This window comes from Acartia tonsa, chromosome 1, assembly GCF_053477335.1.
Source record: "Acartia tonsa isolate MP-2025a chromosome 1, ASM5347733v1, whole genome shotgun sequence".
Taxonomy (NCBI): domain Eukaryota; kingdom Metazoa; phylum Arthropoda; class Copepoda; order Calanoida; family Acartiidae; genus Acartia; species Acartia tonsa.
Window position 1 is genome coordinate 19,546,055 of NC_137260.1, and position 27,384 is coordinate 19,573,438.

General features: G+C 30.4%; 2 protein-coding genes across 2 annotated transcripts; one reads left to right on the plus strand and one right to left on the minus strand.

The window, feature by feature from the left end:
• LOC145326787 (uncharacterized) lies at nucleotides 1-8,754 on the plus strand. The gene is made up of 22 exons (XM_080170200.1): nucleotides 1-61; nucleotides 221-275; nucleotides 393-492; nucleotides 564-608; nucleotides 1,038-1,099; nucleotides 1,164-1,195; nucleotides 1,299-1,324; nucleotides 2,170-2,239; nucleotides 2,582-2,708; nucleotides 2,898-2,944; nucleotides 3,745-3,822; nucleotides 4,166-4,231; nucleotides 4,397-4,468; nucleotides 4,556-4,668; nucleotides 5,347-5,398; nucleotides 5,528-5,604; nucleotides 5,918-5,983; nucleotides 6,129-6,182; nucleotides 6,284-6,353; nucleotides 6,589-6,704; nucleotides 8,087-8,149; nucleotides 8,550-8,754. The coding sequence occupies exons 1-22, from the start codon at nucleotides 6-8 to the stop codon at nucleotides 8,573-8,575; spliced, it is 1,473 nt and encodes a 490-aa protein (XP_080026326.1). The 5' UTR covers nucleotides 1-5; the 3' UTR covers nucleotides 8,576-8,754.
• LOC145332535 (fibulin-7-like) lies at nucleotides 8,599-27,358 on the minus strand. Its single transcript, XM_080177538.1, has 10 exons — nucleotides 27,317-27,358; nucleotides 26,878-27,018; nucleotides 22,047-22,121; nucleotides 21,589-21,704; nucleotides 20,921-21,070; nucleotides 11,355-11,420; nucleotides 10,966-11,083; nucleotides 10,429-10,553; nucleotides 8,801-8,875; nucleotides 8,599-8,732 (listed from the first exon to the last, which is right to left on the minus strand). The coding sequence occupies exons 3-10, from the start codon at nucleotides 22,112-22,114 to the stop codon at nucleotides 8,704-8,706; spliced, it is 747 nt and encodes a 248-aa protein (XP_080033664.1). The 5' UTR covers nucleotides 22,115-22,121; nucleotides 26,878-27,018; nucleotides 27,317-27,358; the 3' UTR covers nucleotides 8,599-8,703.
• Between the last annotated feature and the right edge of the window lie 26 nt (nucleotides 27,359-27,384).

Genomic DNA, 27,384 nt, shown 5'->3' on the forward strand with positions numbered 1-27,384 from the left:
TAATTATGTCCTTTAAAAAAAGAAGATTATTTTTGTTGGTATTATGTATATTTTTTACCAGGTATTAAAAAAATCGCTAAGTGTGTTCTAAAATACAATTATTTCCTACTGTCTCTCAAATATTAGCATTTTTTGGACAAAATTTAATTTTATACAAAAAAAAACATTTAGAAATGATTAATAAGTAATATTTGATAATTTTAAAAATATATTTATTTAGATGCAGTAAACTGTATGAAAAAACTAGAAATATTTCAAAGTCTACATTTCAAGAGGTAAAATACAAAAAATGAAATACAACGGCAGAAAATAAAAGCTTATATTTTATGGCAAAATAAAAGCCAGGATCGGCCAATCTAGATCAAATAATATAATCTGTTTTAATTGTATAGTTTAATTATGAAAGTAGTATGGCTAAATCTATACTACAATGTGGTCAAAGATGTCGTATAACAGAGGGTTTATGCAATGGCTTCTGGTTTGAAAATGAAAGTAAGAAATAGAAATAGTTATTTTTATAATTTATTTTATAAAATCAAAATTATAATAACAAACATATTCAGGTAAAATATGCCATCTAGTTAACCTTACGTACCTAGAAAATCCAGGTTTATTTATTTTGCTCAAAGATATCATTTAATAAAAGAAATGCCAATATTTATACAGCTTGACCTTATAATAACATTTGATACAATAGCAATAAGAAAGATAGGTCCGTTTTTGCATAATACTAAAAAGATGGATATATATTATATAATTTATGGATATTATTAAAGGGGGCATTTTCGTCAATTTACATTGCTAAGCTAACATAGTGTTCATTTATTGGTCAGTAGAATCCTCCAGTTTGTCCGTTAATATATAGAAAAACACAGTATTTTTTTATTGTATTGCAATAAGGAAGCTCAAAATAGCTTATTTAGGCTATTTTACCTCTGAATTAAAGACTTTAGATTTAGATATCAGGCTATTTAATTACCTTATTTATCTATCATATAATAGGGGCGAAGCCACAGATTTTAATTAATTTAATTTAGAACCAAAAGATGATTCAGTTCAAATATATTTCGATGTAGATCAGCTGCAAAACATAAACATGGTACAGTTTATTTTGATCATTTAAAGATTTAATTTGGTTGATTTTCAATGAATTTTGTTTACAGATTTGTCGAGGGGCAGACCATTGTTGTCATAGGTATTTTTAAAATCAATATAAAGTATTTTGAGTAAAATTAAAATCTGATTTGCTAACTTTTATTATGGAAAAAATACCAGATTTATTAGGTTTGATTTTTTAGGAGTTATGGATCACTATGCAAAGAAGGTATATTTCATTTAACCCTTAACGGTCGGGTTTTTTTTTCTATCTCATTTTCTGTGTGTGAAAGATAAAGAGCCCAAACTTTTTAAGTATGGGTATGACACATAACTGAGAGTTGGAATTTTTTGAATATCTCCATCCTGACGGCCACAGGATGCCAGCAAACCTGGCAGGTTCTTCCAGGTAAAGAGCAAAAATATTTTCTTGACTTAAACAAAGCATTTATCTTACCAAAATACTAAAATATCCTCTAGTAGTACAACCTCATATAAAATACAGGTGTTCCAGTAAAAAATCAGGTTCCAGGTATGATCCTGCAGGTCCTGATCCTCCAGGTCTCCAGAAATCTTTAAAGGGCCACTGAAATTTATATTTTGATATTTCTAATATAAAATTTACATATAGATAAACATTTTCTGCAAATAAATTGTTCTTCTAGCTTCAAAAATAAGAAAATAACAGCTGTTTGAAATCTTTCAGTAAAAAAGGACCTAAACAAAGGTTGTCAAATAAAAGGGTAAAGGAAGAGAAAATTGACTTTGACTTTCTTATCAAACAAAGGACTTGCACAAAAAAATTTTGCCCTCTAGCTCTAATAGGAAGTGAGATAATAGGGGGGGGGGGCGTTGAACGCCCTCCCCCCCCTCCCCAACCGATTAAGGTGCGGCAAGGGGCCCGACTGTTAAGGGTTAATGTTTAATCTGTAGTTTCCCTACACGTGAAAAGAAATTATATAAGGTATAGGACAGCCCTTTATGGAAAGGGATCTGTGCTCGATATAAAATTGAAGGAAAGTCATGATTTTACTGTTATTGGCCAACCTTATACAGAATTGCCATTCACAATAGGCGAAGGAGACTGTAATGATGACGAAGAATGTGCTGGATCTTTAATTTGTGGCCACAATAATTGTTTAAAGTAAGTTCTAAAACTGCCATTTCAACGGTATATTTTTCCATGCAGTTTTGGTTCTGATCTAACTTTGTAAAACTAGTTCTTTACAGACAGCTTTCCGAGGATATAAAAATGGAAAATCATAAAATTAAAATCAATTTTTTAGCCACGAGGGGGCGAAGGAAAAGGCTAATAAAACTGGTATCAATTCCATGTTTGTTTTTAATATTGGTAGAAAATTGTCTGTATTATGATGCTCCACATGATTTTTTAGTATGGCTGAGAACCGGTTCCAATCCAGCGGATAATAATCAGGTTCGAAGCAATACTGATAAAGGGTTTCTTGAATTTTCAATCATTGTATAGATATCATCCTGTTGGGGATTACTGGGATGATGAAGATGATTGTTGTGAACCTGCCTGTACTCCTGATAGACCTTGTGGAGAAGGTGAAGGTACTTGTACTGACCACAGCGATTGTATGGCCACACAGGTAGATCTATATCTTTAATTTTGTCTTTAGAAAACTATAGTCAAAAGTAATTAATTAATAAAAAAATATCTATGATATTATTGAGCAGCATAACTATCTTATTACAAAAGTATTGCTTTTTATTTCGCTTTAACTGGAAGGTCAAATACACATAGTTCAAATTTTTTTTAATGTACAAATTTTTACCAGGAACTGAAGTGTGGCGTGTCATGCCTGGACGAACAATATTTTCCCAGGTGATATTTAATTATATAACTCCAATACCAAAATTTTATGTGTTCTCTAAAAATTAAACATTTCGATTTCTACATTATTGCCAATTAATGTTTCTTCTCATAGGCTAACATACACTATCTAATGACTGAAATTAACTTTCTGATGTATTTAGTTTTGTAAAGGGTGACATATAAGGACAAACTTATTAGAGACCATTGTTTTAGAGGTCATCAGACTGTACAAAAGACGAAGATCTACTGCAGTTCACGGTAAAATATTGCTGGTAAGCAATATTTCCATAAATCTATGAATTTTAAAGGCTGCTAGCTGCCAAACGGCTAAACGTACAGATCATACCCGCACACCATTTTAAGCGGCATAAGAAGGCCTACAAATAATCTAGAATAGCCATAAATCAATAGTGCGTAATTATCACGCAGTGCAGAGAAATGCGCGAAAAAGACCTATTTTACGCGTTTTTTCTTCAGTGAAGCTTTCCCTGTGCATAATTGGATCTTGGCTATTCCAGATTATTTGTAGGCCTTCTTAAATGGTGTGCGGGTATGATCTGTAAGTTCAGCCGTTTGGCAGCTAGCAGCCTTTAAAATTCATAGATTTTTGAAAATATTGCTTACCAGCAATATTTTACCGTAAGCTGCAGTAAATCCAAAGACGATAAAGCATTAGAAATGTAACTTAGTAAAAAAAGGAAAAAATAGATGAATTATTTTACACATTCCCATTTCTATCTATATCTGTGCATTCTTAGAATATTTTACATAATTTAACTGACATGAATAAAAAAGATAATTAAACTTAGGGAACTATTTCCAAATAATCTACTGAGCTATGGAAGTGAAGATCAATGTTGTTACAGACCTTGTAATAGTAGATACAGGCAATATATATAATCTTTTACATGTTTAAAGTAACTTTTTGCATAGTACTTTGATTAATGATTATGCCTTAGAGGATGGTTTGAAATATTAAAGCATTTCTCTTTGGTCATTCTGTCCCCATATTCCATAAAACGAAAATTAAATTCTAGTAGAGTTATGTTCTTTCTTACCAAAATCTGTACACATTTTAACCAATAACATAGCCGGATTGTTTTTCCTATGTAATCCTATTGGTTAATTTTTAGAGAATATGATTCTAGATTATTTCAATTACTTTTACCCAGTGAAGACATTTATACTATGAACTAAAGTTATGTTTTTTTAAAGTTATTTTTAAAACAGAAAATGTGATGATTTGCAGCCAAATTGTCTTTATGATGAAGATTGTAATATTGGTCTCTATTGTCAGTAAGTTGGTCTTTAATCTAATCTTTTAGTTTATCTAAGATGAAGACTTTTTGTTTAAAGTTCTTAAAAATTTGGATTTAAAAAAATGGAATTATTAATTAAATGTTATTATACTGAAATGTCAACTATAAAAGTTTGTATTTTTTTAACATCATAACACTTTAGCAAATCTAGAAGTAGTAGATATTGTGCTGACAAAAACGAATGTCTAAATGGAGAGGCAAAATACTATTGTGGGTAAAATATTTAATTCATTCAAATATAATTTATAATACCAATTTAATTCAAAATAAACCTTTCTCAATATCCAAATTTTGTTTCTAGAAGGAATACACAATGTTATAACACAGCTGGAAGTTTTTACTGCAGCTGTTTGTCAGGTTATGAGAGTTTTGTGGCTTATGAAGGCTGCAAGGATATAAATGAATGTGCTTTAGGTAGCAAGGATTAATTCTTTATTTAATCTTCGAATTGATTAACAGTCTTGACATCAACAATATAGTGTACTTAAAGAAAGTATTCCTTAACCCTTACAGATCGGGCCCCAATTCCCACCTTATCAGATCAAGGGGGGGGGGGGGCTCTAAGAGCCCCCCCTTCTATCTCAGCTCCTGTTACAGATAAAGACGTAAATTTTTTTCTGGTGGTTCATGTGTATTTTTAGAGAAAATTACTTCTTCTAGTCATAGCGGTCAGACCGCTGCTTTTTAGCGGCCAGCCGCTAAATTTTAAAACAGCTGTAGAGCGGCCAATTGTGGAGCTAGGATAACCAAAATTTAGTAAGAACTTTAATTTTTCATAACAAAAAATTACTTCTTCTGATCTTCGCCATTTTCGGCGGTTACGGCAGTAAAACAGCGGTTGGCGGCACCAATTAATAATTTTATCTGTTTATTGTTGCTCAAGGATTTACCAAAAAAAAGTATAGGTATCTAGCTTTAATAGAACCCACGATATTCATGATATATGTCTATAGTAAAAGCCGGTCAAAAAATCGGTCATAAAATTCAACACAATTGCATGGGTTGAAAGCTACCCATTAAGACTCACTGTCAGATACGTGGCTTCGGCCTCCACCCAGTAAGCAAAAGCACTAAGTAATAATTATTTATAAGGTTCATGTGGACTTGGAGAATTGTCCTGTGTAAATTGGAATGGTGGATACAGGTATAAAGAAAGCTCTGAATGCCCTTGATTCAAAGTATTTGTATGGTTGGGAAAATTTCCATTTAGTTTTAAACTTAAAGGGTTGTTTTATCTATAGAATTCTAAATTTTATATCTGTTTTGTTATTAGATGTTTGTGTAAAGAAAATTATGAAACTTGTTTTGACGAAACACAGTGCTGTGATATTAATGAATGCATTATCCAAGGTTATTTATCATAGACTGGTTATCTAAATAAAAGTATAGCTAAATATTTATGATTTTTACAACAAACCATTATTAGTAGCCCCACATCTCCTCAACCTAACACAGTATTTATGAACAATAGTATAATATAGGGATCAGAGATATAAAAGGGTATCAGGTCTTTCTATTTTCCGTAGGAGTCTCAAAATCATAATCGAATTGGTGAAGTATTTGCCAAGAGTTTGTAAACAACCAACACTAAAATGTCTGTTTCCTTCACAAGCCAGAGTTAAGAGGTTTCCTGAAGGAATGTATGATAAATAATTTTATTAAGAGAACCCCTGTCCTGATCCACTGTCTTCAAATTGTTTAAACTTAGAAGGATCTTTTACATGTCAAAGTAAGTAACTTAAAAATATTCTATATAGAAGTTATTAAATCAGCTTTTTAAATAATGAGAAGATATTTAATCTTCATATCAGGTGCATGTAAAATATAATAGATTTATGTTTAGTAATCTTGTCAAATAACAATGATTTTTATAGGTTTTGCAGTTCTGATAAAGAATAATGTACCCCAAACTAATCCATCTTTTGCAGGTAGGAGAACTATTTAAATTGATTTTTTTTTGAAAGCCTTATCAACAAATTTTTTTTATATTACATATATGTTAAAGATAATTAGATGATAACTGTTTCAGAAGGAGATTTACTTATTTGGGACCCATCTAGAATAATCTTTTTACCTGTTTGTGATGACATGTGGGACCAGTAAGTATGCTTTAACCTGTGACTACAGTGTCAACATAGCAATGCTACTTTAAAAGTGCCATTGGAACATTGACCTTACACGGTCAAAGTACCTTACCCTTGAGTTTCCCCTCATATTTTGGCTGTAAAATTTTAAGTATATTTTGAGTATTTTTTGGCATAGTTTTGCATACTGTTGTTCAATGTGCATAATAGGGTTTTGACTCATACAGTTTTTGTACATATCCATATGTAGACCTGATGCAACAGTAACATGTAAATGGCTTGGATATAACTATGGTTATAGTACAACTAGAAGTTATTATGGTTATCATGAATATCTATTTGTCATGGATAATGTCCAGTGCATTGGTAAGCACAAAAACTTTAAGATAGTTTTACATTCGTAAAAGAAATTATATCAGCAATTAAATTAGCTATTTTTATTCAAATTTTGTCAAATACCATTACAAATCCTCTAAAGAAGGTGTCTTAACTTTTTTGCTTTTTATTTAGAATAGCTAGTCGGTGTTTTTAGTAGGTAATAGATGTAAAATGGTCCATAGAATTTAGATATGCAATCGTTTTTTTTTGTAGACCTCTTATTTTTGAAGTAATTTAAGTTTTTAAAAAAATAATTTAGTTGGTTTTAAGGTACTAAAACGCAACAAAATAAAAGAAGAAAATTGCCAGTATATACAAAATAGTAAGATCTTTAATTTGACACCTTACTTTTTAAATTCTGTTGAGTAATTATTGAAAAAATCTATTTTTTTAACCTCGGTTTAATCAAAACTTTGAACTAAAATATTTTCTCACACAGGCAAAAAAAATATGGGTTCATATATACCTTTAGAATCAGAAAAATATTACGAATCCATTGTAAGCAAAATTGAAAAAAAGTAAAAATACAAATTTTTTAAAATGTCCTAACATATTATATTTTACAGGCAACACTTAATTGTAACTATTAAACTAGACAATCACAAATCTCAAAAATTGACAAATCAGGAATCTTTACCTAAAAAGTTAACCAATAGAATTGACAACAAAAAGGATAATGTTCATACAATAGATACAACAATAAAAATAGTGATACTTACATAACATGTAAAGAATGAAAAAATATGAACAAATATATGCTTCAGTCTGTTTTTAAACTTCAAAACAATGCAGTTAAAAATGCATTATTGTTTCTTGTTTTTAAAAAATATATGTTGCAGTGTATGTACATTTATTTAAGTTTTGATCAAGTCAACCCTTTAAAACCGAAAATTATGATTCTAAAAATAAACTTATATTTTTTATTATAGTTTTATATAACTTTTTCAATTTTGCTTAGAATGAATTGGTAATATTTTTCTCATTCTAAAATCATATATTAACACATATTTTTTTTGCCTGTGCGAGAAAATATTATAGTTCAAATTTAGATTAAACCAAAATTAAAAAAAATAGATTTTTTAAATAATTACTCAACAGAATTTAAAAAGTAAGGTGTCTAATTAAAGATCTTTTTGTTCATACTGGCAATTTTATTCTTTTATTTTGTTGCATTTTAGTACCTTAAAACCGACTTAATTATTTTTTTAAAAACTTAAATTACTTCAAAAATAAGAGGTCTACAAAAAAACCGATTGCACATTTGAATTCTATGGACCATTTTACATCTATTACTTACTAAAAACACCGACTAGCTATTCTAAATAAAAATAAAAAAAGTTAAGACGCCTTCTTTGTTACCATAATTGAAGGCAATGAAACAAGTCTTTGGCAATGCCCTTATCTTCCATATGATAACTGTGGTCACTATGAAAGTAAGTTGCAAGTTAAATATTTATTTTTTATTTCATAATACATATTTTTTTATATTTTTATTACTTTACTATTCATATTAAATTGATTGTACTATGGAGCAATTGATCAGTCACTCACATACTATTGCTTTATTTATTCATAACTCAAAAACTTATATTTATAAATAATATACAATTAATCATTCGTTATCAGACCATAATTAAGGTTGAATAGTACATACTTTTGTATATTTTATATCTTTATAATTTCTTTGATATTGGATATATTTTAAAAGAAAACAAAGTAGCGAGTTTCACAATAGTTTTCTCCTACTTTTAACATTTACTTTGCCTAACCCATAAAAAGCTACTGTGAAAGTACAATTTACATATTAAATTTAATTGAACTTTCTATTTTCAGCAGCTGGCGTCAGGTGCTATGGATAAATCACAAAATATCATGTAGAATGGTTTATTCAAACTTTTAATAGTCTTTTTTACAATATCAGATCATTAAAAAAAACTAACACAATTCATTTACTGAGAATAGTATGATGTTAATTGTTACACATTTTCTAGCCATTATAACATTTTACTCCGGCAGCTAAATAAAATATTATATAGTATTCTGAAAAGTTTTTTCCATAATATGTATATTTAATAAACTCTTACTTGTACTTGATGTGCATTTTGTGTGTATTCCAACAGCTTGTCCTTCTCCATCTCGAGGACAATCATTCAGTGAGGCTAGAATATAAAAAAACTTATATATTTTAACCGACACTAAAAAGCATAAATATTTGCTGAAAAAACGACAAAACTATGTATCTATAATACAAAGTAGCTTGATGTCTGTCCGTCTGTCTGTCTGTCCGTCCCTTAAGATCTCGGTAACCACTAAACCGATCGGATTTTACTCTCCAGGGAATATACCTACTGGTCCTGTGGTGGTTTTAGGCTATTTTCTTGGGGGGTGGGACATCCCCAACCCCCCCCCCCCAAAAAAAAAAAAAAAACCCCTCCCAAATTTTTTTTTTTACATTTTTTGTAAAATGTCAGTAACTGCTGATCAAATTGGGCTCTACCCTTCTGGCAATATACCTACTGGTCCTCTGGTGGTTTTAAGCTATTTTCTTGGGGGGACACACCAACCCCCCCCCCCCCCCCCCAAAAAAAAAATCCCCACTTCCAAAATTTTGAATTTTTTAAAATTTTTGTAAACAAAAACCAGTAATTGAGGCGGGGGAACCCCACTGCAACATGGGGCGAAGCCCCCATGAATCCCCCCACAAAAAAAAAATTTGAATATTTTTTTTTTAATTTTAATTTTTGTGTATGCTAACAACCTAGGTTCAATTTTTATGAATTGATATTTTTGTGTATACAGCAAACAACCTGGGTTTAATTTGTACAAATTAAAATTTTTGTGCATAAAGCGCACAACCTGGGTTTAATTTTACCACAGAGTAATTAAAAAAAGAATATTTTTTTTTAATATTTCTATTAAGGAGGGTTGATTTCCCATAACTATATAGGGCGAAGCCCCTAGAGGCTTGGAGCGAAGCCGCTAGTTACATATACAGGACTAGACTTACAAATTATTCTGTCAATATAATGACACACCCCAAACTGTCCCAGTTTTGAGCAAGACGATTCCTGTGACGTCTGATAAAAAGGGAAGAGGGGAAGAAAATGAATCTCTTCCCTTTTCTCCCATCTCTTTTGATGAGATTTTCTTCCCCCCTTCCCTTTTTCTTTCCCGAAACGTATATGACGTAACTGGAATCGTCTTCCTCAAAACTGGGACAGTTTGGGGTTTGTCAATATAATGATAACATGACGAAAATACAATTAACTTTTATAGTTATCAGTCCCATAATTTAATTCTTTTAACCTGGTTTCTTAAAAGTAAAAAGTTCAGCCCCAAAGCCTTAAAGATTATTTAGATTCATGCTTTAAGCTATAGCGATATTATCTAAAATTCCTCTAACTAAAGTTACTCTGTGACACAATTTATCAATTTTTTTTTTTTTGGGGGGGGGGCAGGTTGAGGATGCCATTGTCATAGTCCCCATGAAAATAACTTAATATCACCACAAGGCCAGAGGCTTTCTTCACTATTAAGTTGAGGTAATCCCAATCGGTTCGGCAGTTACAGAAATCAGCTTCAGACGCTGACTAACATATAAACGGACAAACATCATTATTAAACTTTGTATTGTAGAAAGTTAAAGAGTTTAGCCCCTTTTAAAATACTTACATCTAAAAGCTTTATGGAGTGTATAGATGGAGTTAGTTACCTTCTGTTGAATCACATACAAATGTAGAGTAGATAAAATCTGTTCCCGTCCTTCCAAAATAACTATCACGAGTTATGTTTCCATGTGTAAACCCAAGCATTCTACATGCTACCTTTACATCATTGCTGAAATTTAACAATTTCATTATTTCTTTCCACAAAAAAAGCATTTTAAAGGAATGATTCCTTTTAGATCTCTAATATTTAGCAAAGTTTAATTATAAATTTAGATTGTGTAGATTTAGATAACAAATCTTTAATTTTAGATGTGTAACCAGACAACTATCTGGATCCCCTTGTTGGGGACCTTTTATGTCTGCTAGCCTTTCTGCTTTTTTGTAGTAACTTGGCTGATGCTATTGGTAAATTGAGGGAGCATACAGTTATTTAACTCCTTCTCCCTCTAGTGTTTTACTCTATTGTGTAGATTATTAAATAACGTGTTACAGAATATGACTTCATGATATTACACAAACAATTATCAAACTCCTCGAGACCCATCCCCCATTCCACTGATAAAGGTTAATGGTCGAGTTACCTGGACCATGAAAAATCACAAACAGGTTTGAAAGTTCTATATGCATCACTCCACATGAAAACATCTCCTTCTGAATATTGTGGATATGGGCTACCACTAATGTAAAGCACCAAAGGTTCTAAAATTAATTTTATTTGGTAAACTTCAATGTATCATCTTCAATTTAATAAGTTAATATATAAGATTAATTCTAATTTTGTTGGCTCAGACGGGTTGAAGGCCCAGGCCATCCAAATTATGATTGTCCGTGGAAAAATATCTATACACACTGTACTATGCAAAACATGTTTTTTTCATTGCTAGTTTTAATCCAGTGGATATTATTCGGAGCCAAACTTGACAAATGTTTTAGATTTCTGTTAATAAAAATGCATAATAAAAATATTTACTTTCACAAGTGTACCCTCCTAGCCAATTCAAACAGCCAGGTCTCTCTGGGTTAGAACATGGGTTATCTAAATAATATATAAATATACATAATATATCTGGATGGTCCATACTCAAAAATTCATCAAACCTTCCTCAGCAGACAAAACCATTTGTTTATTTTTTCCATTTAAATTGTACAAGCGATAGAAATTGTCAAGAATATAATTTCTAGACAGCTAACTTTATCTTAAGGAATTCAACTATCAATAGGTAATTTATTATAGGTTTGTCATGTGCATTAGATCTTTTCATGAAAATACCCTTTCTCGAATTTCATTCTTCTGCTAACCTAAAAAGTTACTTTAGGGGCCTAGAAATACATGTACAAAATTTCAGCTCTTTATCTCTACTGGCGACCTAGCGCCAGGCATGTAAAATATCAACAGATAACGGTAGCACGGCGGTTTTAACAATATCTCAGTAATGTGCAGGTTTTAAGCTCTTCTGCATATTTCAATTTAAACACATAAGGCCAAAGATATTATATCCAAAAAATCTTTTGTCAAAGTCTACTCTACACCTAGCGCCAGTCAGTTTTCTAAAATCATGCATTTTATACCTGTGAAAAATGAAATCGCCAGCGCTAGGTGTAGAGTAGACTTTGACAAAAGATTTTTGGGATATCATATCTTAGGCCTTATGAATTTAAGTTGAAATATGCAGAACACCTAAATTCACCTTCCAAGCCATTCTCTATGCATTTTAAATTTTTTTATGAAATAACGGGATTTAAAAACTGCCTTTTGAAAAGGCCTAAAAAGTATCTTTTTTTGTCCCTTTTTTCACTGTTTATAGTTACAACTTATTAAGACATTATTCTCAGTTAAAAAAAAAATGGCGCTTCCAGCACCAAAACCGGCAAAAACAGGCAGTTAAACTTCTGTACCCCTACTTAACCCCCTAACAGAACCCCCCCCTCTATCTCGGCTCCTGTTACAGATAGAGATGTAAAACTTTTTTCTGGTGGTTCATGTGTATTTTCAGAGAAAATTACATTTCTAGTCATAGCGGTCAGACCGCTCCTTATCTGCTTTTTAGTGGCCAGCCGCTAAATATTAAAACTACTGTAGAGCAGCCAATTTTAAAGCTAAGAAAACCAAATTTTATGACGAACTATTATTTTTTATTTTAAAAACAGACATCCTGTTATCCCCCCTAAATAAAATATCCTCCCCCCCCCCCGCCTAATAAACACATTGGACGTCCTTGAAGGGGAGAATGGTAATATTACTACAATTATTTTTTACACTATATCAATATTAAATATTTTACAAAAGTTTATATAAAGACAACCATAGACACAATTTTTCTCACTATCACTGATTATAAACTTTTTTTTGTTAGATACTATAAAAATAGGTCCTTCACTTATTGTATCCACCTTTCAACTAAAATCAGAAGACATTTCTAAAGTCATTTTATGCATACTAGCACATAAGAATCACCGGCAACTTCGTTTTCTGTCAATGATCCAGAATCTTTCTATCAACAGTTAAATTTTGAAAATACATCTTGCATTCGAAAAGGAAAATAAGAAAGATAATATGTAATAGGATGGAAAAGATCATCTTGATGTTTTTAATAATTAGATTTGTATATTTTGATTTTGTTTTTAACCCTTTGTAGACAAATTGACATAGCAAATTCTTGCAAAACCTAGCAAATTCTTGCAAAACATTGCAAATTATTGGAAAACTTAGCTTTTCTGTCCTTCACATATCAAATTCTTGCAAAATATAGCAAATTCTTACAAAACATAGCAAATTCTTGCAAAACATAGCAAATTCTTACAAAACATAGCAAATTCTTGCAAAACATAGCAAATTCTTGCAAAACATAGCAAATTATTGGAAAACTTAGCTTTTCTGTCCTTCACATAGCAAATTCTTGCAAAACATAGCAAATTCTTGCAAAACATAGCAAATTCTGGCAAAACATAGCAAATTCTTGCAAAACATAGCAAATTCTTGCAAATTATAGCAAATTCTTGGAAAACTTAGCTTTTTTGTCCTTCAAATAGCTAATTCTTGCAAAACATAGCAAATTCTTACAAAACATAGCTAATTCTTGCAAAACATAGCAAATTTTTGCAAAACATAGCAAATTCTTACAAAACATAGCAAATTCTTGCAAAACATAGCAAATTCTTGCAAAACATAGCAAATTCTTGCAAAACATAGCAAATTCTTGCAAAACTTAGCTTTTCTGTCCTTCACATAGCTAATTCTTGCAAAACATAGCAAATTCTAGGAAAACTTAGCTTTTCTGTCCTTCACATAGCAAATTCTTGCAAAACATAGCAAATTCTTACAAAACATAGCAAATTCTGGAAAACATAGCAAATTCTTAAAAAAAACATAGCAAATTCTTGCTAAACATAGCAAATTCTTGGAAAACTTAGCTTTTCTGTCCTTCAAATAGCTAATTCTTGCAAAACATAGAAAATTCTTACAAAACATAGCAAATTCTTGCAAAACATATCAAATTCTTGCAAATCATAGCAAATTCTTACAAAACATAGCAAATTCTTACAAAACATAGCAAATTCTTGCAAAACATAGCAAATTCTTACAAAACATAGCAAATTCTTGCAAAACATAGCAAATTCTTGCAAAACATAGCAAATTCTTGCAAAACATTGCAAATTCTTGCAAAACATTGCAAATTCTTGCAAAACATAGCAAATTCTTGCAAAACATAGTAAATTCTTGCAAAACATAGCAAATTCTTACATAAAATAGCAAATTCTTGGAAAACTTAGCTTTTCTGTCCTTCACATAGATAATTCTTGCAAAACATAGCAAATTCTTACAAAACATAGCAAATTCTTACAAAACATAGCAAATTCTTGCAAAACATAGCAAATTCTTGCAAAACATAGCAAATTCTTGCAAAACATAGCAAATTTTTGCAAAACATAGCAAATTCTCGGAAAACTTAGCTTTTCTGTCCTTCACATAGCAAATTCTTGCAAAACATAGCAAATTCTTGCAAAACATAGCAAATTCTGGCAAAACATAGCAAATTCTTGCAAAACATAGCAAATTCTTGGAAAACTTAGCTTTTCTGTCCTTCAAATAGCTAATTCTGTTTTGCAAGAATTAGCTATGTGAAGGACAGAAAAGCTAAGTTTTCCAAGAATTTGCTATGTTTTGCAAGAATTTGCTATGTTTTGTAAGAATTTGCTATGTTTTGTAAGAATTTGCTATGTTTTGCAAGAATTTGCTATGTGAAGGACAGAAAAGCTAAGTTTTGCAAGAATTTGCTATGTTTTGCAAGAATTAGCTATGTGAAGGACAGAAAAGCTAAGTTTTGCAAGAATTTGCTATGTTTTGCAAGAATTTGCTATGTTTTGCAAGAATTTGCTATGTTTTGCAAGAATTTGCTATGTTTTGTAAGAACTTGCTATGTTTTGCAAGAATTAGCTATATTTTGTAAGAATTTGTTATGTTTTTCAAGAATTAGCTATTTGAAGGACACAAAAGCTAAGTTTTCCAAGAATTTGCTATGTTTTGCAAGAATTTGCTATGTTTTGCAAGAATTTGCTATGTTTTGCCAGAATTTGCTATGTTTTGCAAGAATTTGCTATGTTTTGTAAGAATTTGCTATATTTTGCAAGAATTTGATATGTGAAGGACAGAAAAGCTAAGTTTTCCAATAATTTGCAATGTTTTGCAAGAATTTGCTAGGTTTTGCAAGAATTTGCTATGTCAATTTGTCTACAAAGGGTTAAAAACAAAATCAAAATATACAAATCTAATTATTAAAAACATCAAGATGATCTTTTCCATCCTATTACATATTATCTTTCTTATTTTCCTTTTCGAATGCAAGATGTATTTTCAAAATTTAACTGTTGATAGAAAGATTCTGGATCATTGACAGAAAACGAAGTTGCCGGTGATTCTTATGTGCTAGTATGCATAAAATGACTTTAGAAATGTCTTCTGATTTTAGTTGAAAGGTGGATACAATAAGTGAAGGACCTATTTTTATAGTATCTAACAAAAAAAAGTTTATAATCAGTGATAGTGAGAAAAATTGTGTCTATGGTTGTCTTTATATAAACTTTTGTAAAATATTTAATATTGATATAGTGAAAAAATAATTGTAGTAATATTACCATTCTCCCCTTCAAGGACGTCCAATGTGTTTATTAGGCCGGGGGGGGGGGGGGAAGGATATTTTATTTAGGGGGGATAACAGGATGTCTGTTTTTAAAATAAAAAATAATAGTTTGTCATAAAATTTGGTTTTCTTAGCTTTAAAATTGGCTGCTCTACAGTAGTTTTAAAGGGCGAATATAGTTTCAATATGATATGAGCTTATATGAAAGGTGCCATTACATACTTTTAAAATATCTATGTTAAATTTAAAAAATCAAAAAAATCCTTAAGTAGATTTTGCAATTTTTGCTTTTACTTCAACATATGATAAATGAGAAAGTCAACAAAATCGTTTATTTTACCCCTTTACAAGACTTTTTTTGACTAGTTTTCTTAAGTTTAATTGATTATTACATTGCACATTGGGGCAAATCAACCAAAAAGGGGATTTAATTATTTAGTACCCTTAAAATTCATCTCACAAAAATTTCATTTAATACTTTTTTGTAGGTAATTTAACAACAAACAAATTTGCTTTTATGTTTTTTTCTGTCATTTGAAAGGAACATGGAGATAAAGGTCATTTTATGAAGGTAGATAGAAAATTACCAGATTAACCCCTCTCGAAAATAGCCCCCCCTTACCCTATCCATCTATCTATCCATCAATCTATCCATCTATCTATCCATATATCTATCCATCTGTCTATCCATCTATCTAACCATCTATCTATCCATCTATCTATCCATCTATCTATCCATCTATCTATCCATCTATCTATCCATCTATCTATCCATCTATCTATCCATCTATCTATCCATCTATCTATCCATCTATCTATCCATCTATCTATCCATCTATCTATCTATCTATCTATCCATCTCTCTATCCATCTATATATCGATCCATCTATCTATCCATCAACTATTCATCTCTTTATCCATCACCTATCAATTTATCCATCCATCAATCTATCCCTCTATCTATCCATCCATCTATCCATCTATCTATCCATTTACTTATCCATCTATCTATCCATATATCTATTCATCTACCTATCCATCTATCTATCCATCTATCTATCCATCAACTATCTTGAATTTCGTGTTTAAAATGTCTAATTAGGGGTTTTGGTTATCAGAGCAATATGAGAATTTTTTAGTAGCGCAGCTACCCTATCACTAGCTTTTTGGGCCCTTTAAAGTGTAACTAGGTTAATTGTAGTCCGATTTTAGTGTTCAAAGTGTCAAATTTGGGGTCATGGAATTCATTTCAGTAGGAGGGGAGGGGATGGTGTAAATGAGGGTGGATGGGGATCCTTATTTTAGCAAGCTACAAGTTTCACTCTATTTTTATGTTTAATAAATCCATTATAAATGTGGGCATGATTAACATAAATTTTTATTAACTAATATCTATATTTATAATGATATTATGATTCTTGTTTACTGTTTATATGAACACTAGCGGCTTCGCCCCTAGCCTCTAGGGGATTTGCTCCAAGAGGTAATTAAACAAGGATGACAACATCCATGAAAGAAGTGAAGCTCTGAAATGGAAGGAAAAACGAATATTAACACTTGTGAAGTGTTAGAACTGAATATTAATGCATGTCTATACAAAATTGTAATTAAAACTGATTAAATACATGTTACTGTTTGAGGACATACTGACGTTTTTAGGACTTGATTATAGAGATGCTTCGCTGATAACAATAGACGTTATTGAAATAGGAATCAGTATTCAAAAAATCAGATGAATAGGATATTTTTAACATTCAAAACCATTATTTGTTGTCAAAAAAGTAAAAATCAGCTTATTATAAATGGATGTACGGACTTTCTGGTAACGATTATAGAGTTGCTGTGCTTTCTAAGTCGTACCTAACTGTTGTAGAAATCAGCATGAAAAGTTTGAGATCGATAGGACAATTCTAGCCTGTTTAAGTTAAGTAAAAGAGCTAACTGTACCAGACGTACGGACGGACCGACCCTAATTATAGAAATATGAAAAAATTGAGGGGGATTTTTATTTTTGAAAAAGATCTTTAAACAACCACAGGACCAGTAGATATATTCCCTGAAGAGTAGAATTCAATCAGTTTAGTGGTTAGCAAGATCTTAAGGGATGGGCGGACAGACAAACAGACATCAAGCTACTTTGTATTATATATTAACACCTAGGGATCTAAGGAACAAAACAATAACCGATGTACATCCCCAATATTGATACATATTTAATAAATACATATTTAATAAATTATATTACAAAATTATTTGTCTGTAGATGACAATTAGTGGTTGAAAAGTTTTGACACTCATCTTAATGAACCAACCAATAAAAAATCAATTAAATTTCCTGAAGTTCTTATGCTAACGAATATAAAAACGTTATTATAAAACTTTGAAGTTTGGGAACTAGTGTAATTAACAGTCCCCTCCCTTTCTAAATTAAAACTGCTGACTTTAAACATGAATACCCTGTAACTTCATAATTTAAAAACAAAGCATTACCAATAGACAGACAGAAGACTACTTGCTAATTCCAATTTAGAATGATTATAAGAACCTCACGTTATTTGCATATTAACTTTACCTTTCCGCAATGAGGTAGGGGACATTGGGCTGTTTATAACACTAGTCCCTAAAGTTTTACAGTTGTGTGTTCAAACGTTTTAACTACTAACTTTAATCTACACAAGGGGTAATTTTGTGTATTATCATTGGGGATGTACAACAATTTATTGACCTTTGTCTTATCCCTTTAGATCCCTGATATTTGTAATAATCTATAGAAACGATTATTTAGTTACATTAAAACATCAAACATAAAGAGGTTAAGATTTAGGTTTAGCCCCCCCCCCTCTCCTCTTCATCATTTAGTGCAATAGAACTTGAAAATATTTATTATTAACTTTAATTCTAAGTCAGAATAAATATTTCCCAATATGTCTATGTTTTTGTGTCTTTTATTTATTTGAATTATATCTTAAGTTTTGACTTTAAAAGCGCATTTAAACGCCTTTTCTTACAAGCTTTTCGTGCACCCACGTTCAGAAAACGGGCTAAAAACCCCTACGGGGGCGCGGGGGGGTAAATGAAACCAGTACTGGCGATTAAAATATGTCTTTGGGTAATCAAATATCGTTTTTTTAGCCGGCGACACCAGGCGAAAACATGTTTCCTCTCACTGTCTTCTTAAATGTTGATTAAAAAACAAACAAATTAAAACTAAAATCTTGACTTCAACTAGAATTATTTAGGACTAATTTCTTCAATTTGTGTTTTTTTCTTTTATACTGTCAAAATATATGTAATGCATGACTCATCAGAAGTTATTTTGTCTAATTACGTTAATTCTAAGAGATTTTATAATACTTTTAAAATTGTTGGTGAAACACAAAAAGTATGCCTTTTTCTGTAAGAAAATTTTTGCATTTCTTGACTTCCATGCATTAGAATGCTTACTTAAAAAGCGTATTTTTACGATTCCTTTGAAATCTGATGTACATTGGGTATGATAATACTCATAGAATGTTTAAAACTTGATTTGGGGGTGGTGAATTGTTGCCCCTTGTTGCCCCTATGTGCATTGGCATGCATCTTAATTGATAATTAAAGTGTTTATTTTTTTATATTATATTCTATTTTATTGATTTTTTAAAAAGCATAAAATAATTTGCGTCAATTTGCGTCCGGAGTAATTACTAGGGTAAATAATACGTTTTAAAGTTTTTTTTTCTGTATAAAGATCAATGATTAATTCTTGATGATATAATTACCCTAGTACACATTTTTCAACACACACACACAAACGCACCGATCGCCAGATTTTCTCCAGAAAAAAATATAAGAAAAAAAACACTATTCACCTATTATTTTTGTACTCTTTAAATTAATTATAACAATTACCATATAATTTTCATACTTACATGAAATAAAATTTCTCCTGTGAAGGTTTTTTTTAAAAAATAAAATTCATATACTTTACACTTTGTTGGGGAATATTGTCAAGGAAGAAACAATCCACAATACAAAAAAATAGATTGATAACTGGTTTCCACTTTTATTACGACTATCATTTAACGAAAGCTTTTTAATTCAACCTTAAACCGAAGCCTTGTATGATGCTAGGGTGTTTGGAGTTCTTAGGGAACCACACTTATTACATAAATTTATCCTGAGAATGTTCAGGTTTTAAGCTATAACAGACTTATACATTTGGATATGTCAATATCTTAAAGTTACTTATAATCTATGGAATTGCACGGTTTTTTTGAGCCCATATTATATTCAACCTATATTCGCCCTTTAATATTTAGCGGCTGGCCACTAAAAAGCAGATAAGGAGCGGTCTGACCGCTATGACTAGAAATGTAATTTTCTCTGAAAATACACATGAACCACCAGAAAAAAGTTTTACATCTCTATCTGTAACAGGAGCCGAGATAGAGGGGGGGGTTCTGTTAGGGGGTTAAGTAGGGGTACAGAAGTTTAACTGCCTGTTTTTGCCGGTTTTGGTGCTGGAAGCGCCATTTTTTTTTTAACTGAGAATAATGTCTTAATAAGTTGTAACTATAAACAGTGAAAAAAGGGACAAAAAAAGATACTTTTTAGGCCTTTTCAAAAGGCAGTTTTTAAATCCCGTTATTTCATAAAAAAATTTAAAATGCATAGAGAATGGCTTGGAAGGTGAATTTAGGTGTTCTGCATATTTCAACTTAAACTCATAAGGCCTAAGATATGATATCCCAAAAATCTTTTGTCAAAGTCTACTCTACACCTAGCGCTGGCGATTTCATTTTTCACAGGTATAAAATGCATGATTTTAGAAAACTGACTGGCGCTAGGTGTAGAGTAGACTTTGACAAAAGATTTTTTGGATATAATATCTTTGGCCTTATGTGTTTAAATTGAAATATGCAGAAGAGCTTAAAACCTGCACATTACTGAGATATTGTTAAAACCGCCGTGCTACCGTTATCTGTTGATATTTTACATGCCTGGCGCTAGGTCGCCAGTAGAGATAAAGAGCTGAAATTTTGTACATGTATTTCTAGGCCCCTAAAGTAACTTTTTAGGTTAGCAGAAGAATGAAATTCGAGAATGGGTATTTTCATGAAAAGATCTAATGTGCATCACACTATACTTGGAAAAAGATTTGTACATAATAAAATTTACCAAAGGAAAGCTTTATTATTTAACTATTTATAGCTCATTATGTGTACAAACTAAAAAAATTATGCCCTATTATACCAAAATATGTACACAATTTTAACCCATGACATGTCTGGAATTTACCTCTACTGTTATCCTGGCTGTTTACAGAGTATATTTCTAGTTTAACTCTATTAATATGTGTGCAGATTATGGAATTATCTGCAATATCAGTATAAACAGTAAAAAAATAATAAAACAAACCTCCTATACCCAGTCCATGATATTCCCAGCATTCGTTAACATCACAACAACTAAGGCCGCCACTACATTCTCTAAATCTTGGCTCATTGCATAAACACTTAAACCCTCCATCCCAGTTGAGACACGCAGCCTGTCCAGGGTTGCAAGGATCTTAAATTTGATTATGAAAGTTAGGTTCCTAACATGAATATAATTCCACTATGATCTCTCAGGCAATTTCTTAGAGATACCAAAAAAAAATTAAATATGAAGATAATTGACTTATTTGCCTTTGCCTATAGAGAGAAAACAATTTAAAAATACAAATAACCAGTAAATTTTATTTTGTTATTTTAAAGAAATTTTTTCCGTCAATTAAACAAAAGAGATTATTTTATAAGAGTATTTTTTATTTTTTAAAAAGATATTTAAAAGCTCGTATTACAGAAAATTTTCCTTAATATTAAGATAAAAATCTAAAAGTTTTGCATGTTTTGCTAGCCAAGGACTTTTGGTTTGAATTGTATAAGTTTTCAGTTAAATATGATGCTGTAAATAACTAGTATTGTGTCAGGACATTAATTCCAACTTTTATTGTATTTTGATAATGAATAAATTATAACCCGAGATGAATAGAATATGTGATAGAAATAAAATGGAGAGAAAAAAGTTTTCTATTTTAAACTTACCGTCTAGGGCACACTCATTTCTATCTGAACATCCTTCATTTGCAATGAAGTTGTGATAACCACCTTTACACACACAGCTAAAGCTTCCAATGCTATTCTGACAGTTTGTATTTCTCCTACAGTTCAAATATCACAGATGGTTTCATGAATATGATAAAATGCATAGACGTCCAAGGGGGGGGGGGTAAACTAAATTTACCCCTGCCAACAGATTTCAGGGGGGGTAATTACCCCCCCCCAAGCAAATTTTACCCCCGGGGTAAAAAATTTTGGGGGGGGTAAAAAAAAATTTCGGCGCACTTCGCGCGCCATTTTACCCCCCCCAAATACGAATTACCCCCCCCCCCCTTAAAATTTTTTACCCCCCCCCAAAAAATAAAGCTTGGATGTCTATGATAAAATGTATTTTTGTTGTCTTAATTAATTGTTTTCAATGTTTAAAGTTAGGTAATGCTCACCCACAGTAATATATTCCATCAGTTTGACACTCATTAATATCTTCACAGTAACCTAATCCTTCAGGCATGTCAAATCTAAATGTCAAAGATGGAGAAGGATGTATAATAAATTCTTATAGGGCATCAGAAGATGCATATTCTATATACCATTAATCACATTTTTTTAAAATTTAAAACTAAAGTTTTTGAGTAGAAATCAACCTTATTCGACATTCACTCAAAGCCCCAAAAATAATGGACTTAAAAGTGTATTAAACTGTATATAAGACATTTGCGAATATATTGGTACCATTAATTTGCCTCTGGGATAAAAAAAAGTATGTTTTTTTGATATTTTTCTCTTGCAACAAATCAAATTTCAAAATTGAGTCACCAAAAATGTTAAACTAATTTTTGCTCTAAAACAATCATTTTTTGGAGTTAGAAAGTGCTTAATACCTCATTTTAATCGCCTGGCATTGCTTTATAATGTACAGGTAATTACTTGGTTGTTTTTAGAACAGTTGACTAAAAAATCGAGGTTTTGTGATTAACCCACTTTTGTTGTTACTCCATAAATGATATTTTTTTTTCCAAAATTTTTGGCCGTAAAGAAGCTTTATATATCCATATAACATCCACCAAAATTTGACTTTTGATATTTTATTTATAACATCACCAGAAGGAATTGAATTTTGGAAAAAAATATCAATTTATATTTTGCACTGCTATGCATTGTTCTCGTTCTTGTTTCTAAAAAATATTTATATAATTAAAAAGAGAATTATTTAACGCTTCTATAGGTATGTTTATCATTTTTCTAGCTTAAATATAACTATAATTTCAGCATTTTTAAACATGATCATATTCAAGTTATTTTAACAACTATTTATTAAAACAATTTTTACCATGCAAAACAAGGTGTTATAAAGTGTATGATCCCTCACAATATCTATCTGTCTGTATATAATGCATTACATATGTAATGCTAATAAAGAGTATGCTATAAGAGTGATCTTTTATTCAAAGCTATAAAAGTGTTTAGAGTATATGCTATTAGATAATTCCAAGAGTCAAGGATATTAGATGTAACTTAAATTCCTAGCTATCAGAGTATAATATAAGAGTATTTGTTGCAAAACTACTTAAAAACAGAATACTGTTTAAGGGCATACTTATATTTGTAAGTAACAATTCTGGTAACAATTATAGAGTTGCAATGGTTTCTCCTAACTTTGAGTTTAAAATCAAAAGAGCAATTCTATCAGTAAGAGTTATCTGTTTTGATTGTACAGAATTCAAACCTTTGCTTTAAAAAATCATACTTGTATTTTTCTAACTTCTAAAGGAAAGCAAACCATTTCATTTTTTTCTGAATGAAATTTTAAAAATTTATTATCTTTTGAATATTCTTTAACATGTTGTCCGGGAAAACTTTGTCTTACTTAATTACTCTGACAGCATGAACAATAATTTTGTTAATATCATTGTCTGATAAGGATAGGACAACAAAATGCTCCAATCAGCACACCCTTAGTCCTAGAATCACAATGTAAACTTTAGTCTAACTATTTATGTCCAAACCTTGAGTCTTGAAAGCCTATCTTTTGTTATGTCATATTTTACATCTCAAAAAATAGAAAAAAGTTAAAAACATTTAAATTGTGACTTTTCAGTGATGAAATGAAGCATACAACCCCTACAGAGTATGCATTCATCCAATCATTGCTGGGAGCCATCAAAGAGGAAGTAGATAATAGAATAGGAAGAGTTATTTACTTTAGTGATGGCTGTGGAGGACAATACAAGAACAGGAACATATAAAAATATCATGATATTATTATAGTATTATGTTTTAAGTTCATTGATCCTAGATATTGGGTCAACTTTGGTGTGCAACAAAATTTTTTTTATAAATATCCAGGTAAAGAGCAAAAATATTTTTTGACTTAAACAAAGCATATTATCTTACCAAAATACTAAAATATACTGTAGTAGTACATCCTCATATTAAATACAGGTATTCAAGTAAATTTCAGGTTACAGGACCTGATCCTCCAGGTCTCCAGAAATATTTAAAAGGTTTCTGTGGCTGCAATTTTTGACTTAGAGACTTCAAATTTTAAACATAATCTTTCTTACATGTCTACATAACATATTAAAATTTCATTAAGATCTATCCCTCCTATTATCTCAGCCCCCATTAGAGCTAAAGGGCTTAAAAATTTTGTGCATGTCCCTGGTTTGATAATGAATTTCGGACTTTAAGTGAGTAATAGTAATCTTTTCACTTCCCTTACTCTTTTATTTAACAACCTTTTTAGAGCCTTGTTTACTTAAAGATTTTAAAAACATCTGTATTTTTCTTATTTTTGAAGCTAGAAGAACATAAAATAATGATTAGCTTTATCTAAATTTTATTATATGGTTAATAAGATACATAATATTTTCTAAAAATGATATTTTATTAAACATTTAACAGATACAATTTTCTGAATCTGGCTCTCCACGAGAAGGATAATGGATTTCCTGCAGAGTGGCATTTTTTTGCCACTTCGCATGGAAAATCCGAGTGTGATGGGCTAGGGGGTGTTGTGAAAAGACAAGTTGCCAACTATTCACTCCGCTAATCAGCTGACAATCAAATTTTAACTCCTAAACAACTCTATGACTATGGGGTAACAGCAATTAAAAACATTAAATTTTTGTATATAAATAGTGAACAAGTTGCCAATACTAAACTGTTTTTATTCCCAAGGCGTCAGGCAGCTAAGGCCATAGAGAATACTCAGAAATACCATTGATTTATGCCTGATAAAAATGATCTAAATGTTATGCATGTTAAAGAATATTCAAAAGATAATAAAATTTTAAAATTCTCTACATAACTTTTTTCAGAAAAAAATGAAATGGTTTGCTTTTCTTTAGAAGTTAGAAAAATACAAGTATGATTTTTTAAAGCAAAGGTTTGAATTCTGTTTAATCAAAACAGATAACTCTTACTGATAGAATTGCTCTTTTGATTTTAAACTCAAAGTTAGGAGAAACCATTGCAACTCTATAATTGTTACCAGAATTGTTACTTACAAATATAAGTATGCCCTTAAACAGTATTCTGTTTTTAAGTAGTTTTGCAACAAATACTCTTATATTATACTCTGATAGCTAGGAATTTAAGTTACATTTAAGTTACATTTAAGTTAAATTGAAGAATGTAATGAATGTACTTAAAATATATTGATTTGCCTGGATTTATTAAAAACCTTACATTATTAATTACAGAAATGGTTTTAAAATTTAAGAAAAACTAGCCTTAAAATTTGTTGTAACCCTTCTTTCCTTCTCTTTTTCCCCTGTCCATTTAATTTTACCTATATTTATTTTGACATTATTATTTCTTATTTTTCTTATTAACTTAATGCCAACCTAAAAGAGGCAATGCAAACATCTCGGATACGCATATTCCTACTTTTAGGGAAGCCTAATCAGTGCCACACATAACATCTAGTGTTAGTCATGCAATTTAAATTTATAAATATTATGAAAAATTGTAAAGTACACCTGATACTAAGCAGTAGCTTGGTGTACTATTGTATGTACTGCTTCGTAAGACGGGGCGTAATCTGTCACTGAATAAATGTTTTTTATGTTATGTTTACATCTAATATCCTTGACTCTTGGAATTATCTAATAGCATATACTCTAAACACTTTTATAGCTTTGAATAAAAGATCACTCTTATAGCATACTCTTTATTAGCATTACATATGTAATGCATTATATACAGACAGATAGATATTGTGAGGGATCATACACTTTATAACACCTTGTTTTGCATGGTTAAAATTGTTTTAATAAATAGTTGTTAAAATAACTTGAATATGATCATGTTTAAAAATGCTGAAATTATAGTTATATTTAAGCTAGAAAAATGATAAACATACCTATAGAAGCGTTAAATAATTCTCTTTTTAATTATATAAATATTTTTTAGAAACAAGAACGAGAACAATGCATAGCAGTGCAAAATATAAATTGATATTTTTTTTCCAAAATTCAATTCCTTCTGGTGATGTTATATATAAAATATCAATAGTCAAATTTTGGTGGATGTTATATGGATATATAAAGCTTCTTTACGGCCAAAAATTTTGGAAAAAAAAATATCATTTATGGAGTAACAACAAAAGTGGGTTAATCACAAAACCTCGATTTTTTAGTCAACTGTTCTAAAAACAACCAAGTAATTACCTGTACATTATAAAGCAATGCCAGGCGATTAAAATGAGGTATTAAGCACTTTCTAACTCCAAAAAATGATTGTTTTAGAGCAAAAATTAGTTTAACATTTTTGGTGACTCAATTTTGAAATTTGATTTGTTGCAAGAGAAAAATATCAAAAAAACATACTTTTTTTTATCTCAGAGGCAAATTAATGGTACCAATATATTCGCAAATGTCTTATATACAGTTTAATACACTTTTAAGTCCATTATTTTTGGGGCTTTGAGTGAATGTCGAATAAGGTTGATTTCTACTCTTTTAGATTTAAGTCTTCCTTTCCCACGGTAAAAAAAATCAGGTATTAGCAGCAGACTTGCTTTAGAATATGCTATATAATTTAATTGAAGAGGTTTATAATTGGTCTAATATCTGTTGTTATTAATGGCATAAACCTATTTAAGATTGCACTTTTATTGTCTTTAATTGCATATTTTAAACAGCTTAATAATTATTAAAAATTGTCTTTTGATTGTCTTGCTAAACCCTTTCTAAGAACATATCTATGAGAATATGAAACATAAATGCTTACATATGAAATTTTAAAATTAAATGAACAAAAAAATTGTACTTGCAATATAAGCCAGTGTTACAATCACTATCTGACAGACAGCCTCGTTCATTGTGATTGCATTTATAATAAAGTGAGTTACAGTATCGTCTGCAACAATAGTCATCAGAACTGTGGAATCCATCATTTGCATATAAATTACTGAAATTAAAATAATTATGAATATGTGTATAGGTACAGGGTGATTCTGATGAAATTAAGAATTTATAAATATATTCGAAATCAGGTAAAATTTTTGGCATTTCACAGTCAAAATGAGAAATTGAGTGTTTTTAATTTCCAAAAAGACAATTAAAGGAATTAAGTAAGTTGAACAGATTTAGCACATGATTACCTAGAATTATTGGAGCTTTTTATGATTTATATTTCATTAGAATATTAATGTATCTTTTATAATTGCTATTTTACAAAAAAAATTTGTAAATAATTTGTAAGGTACCTTGGAAATACAGTTTTATCCAAACATTTCTTGTCACATCTGTAATGCTAAAATAAATCATAAAATTA

Excerpts from the sequence above, each read along its gene's own strand:
- LOC145326787 (XM_080170200.1), top strand. The coding sequence starts at position 6 with ATGTCCTTTAAAAAAAGAAGATTATTTTTGTTGGTATTATGTATATTT. Across the intron at positions 62-220 it reads TTATGTATATTTTTTACCAG|ATGCAGTAAACTGTATGAAA; the intron begins GTATTAAAAAAA and ends ATATTTATTTAG. Across the intron at positions 609-1,037 it reads TACGTACCTAGAAAATCCAG|AACCAAAAGATGATTCAGTT; the intron begins GTTTATTTATTT and ends AATTTAATTTAG.
- LOC145332535 (XM_080177538.1), bottom strand. The coding sequence starts at position 22,114 with ATGCCTGAAGGATTAGGTTACTGTGAAGATATTAATGAGTGTCAAACT. Across the intron at positions 11,084-11,354 it reads AGGAGGGTACACTTGTGAAA|AACCTTTGGTGCTTTACATT; the intron begins GTAAATATTTTT and ends AATTAATTTTAG. Across the intron at positions 8,876-10,428 it reads TGTATGTGATTCAACAGAAG|CCTCACTGAATGATTGTCCT; the intron begins GTAACTAACTCC and ends TTTATATTCTAG.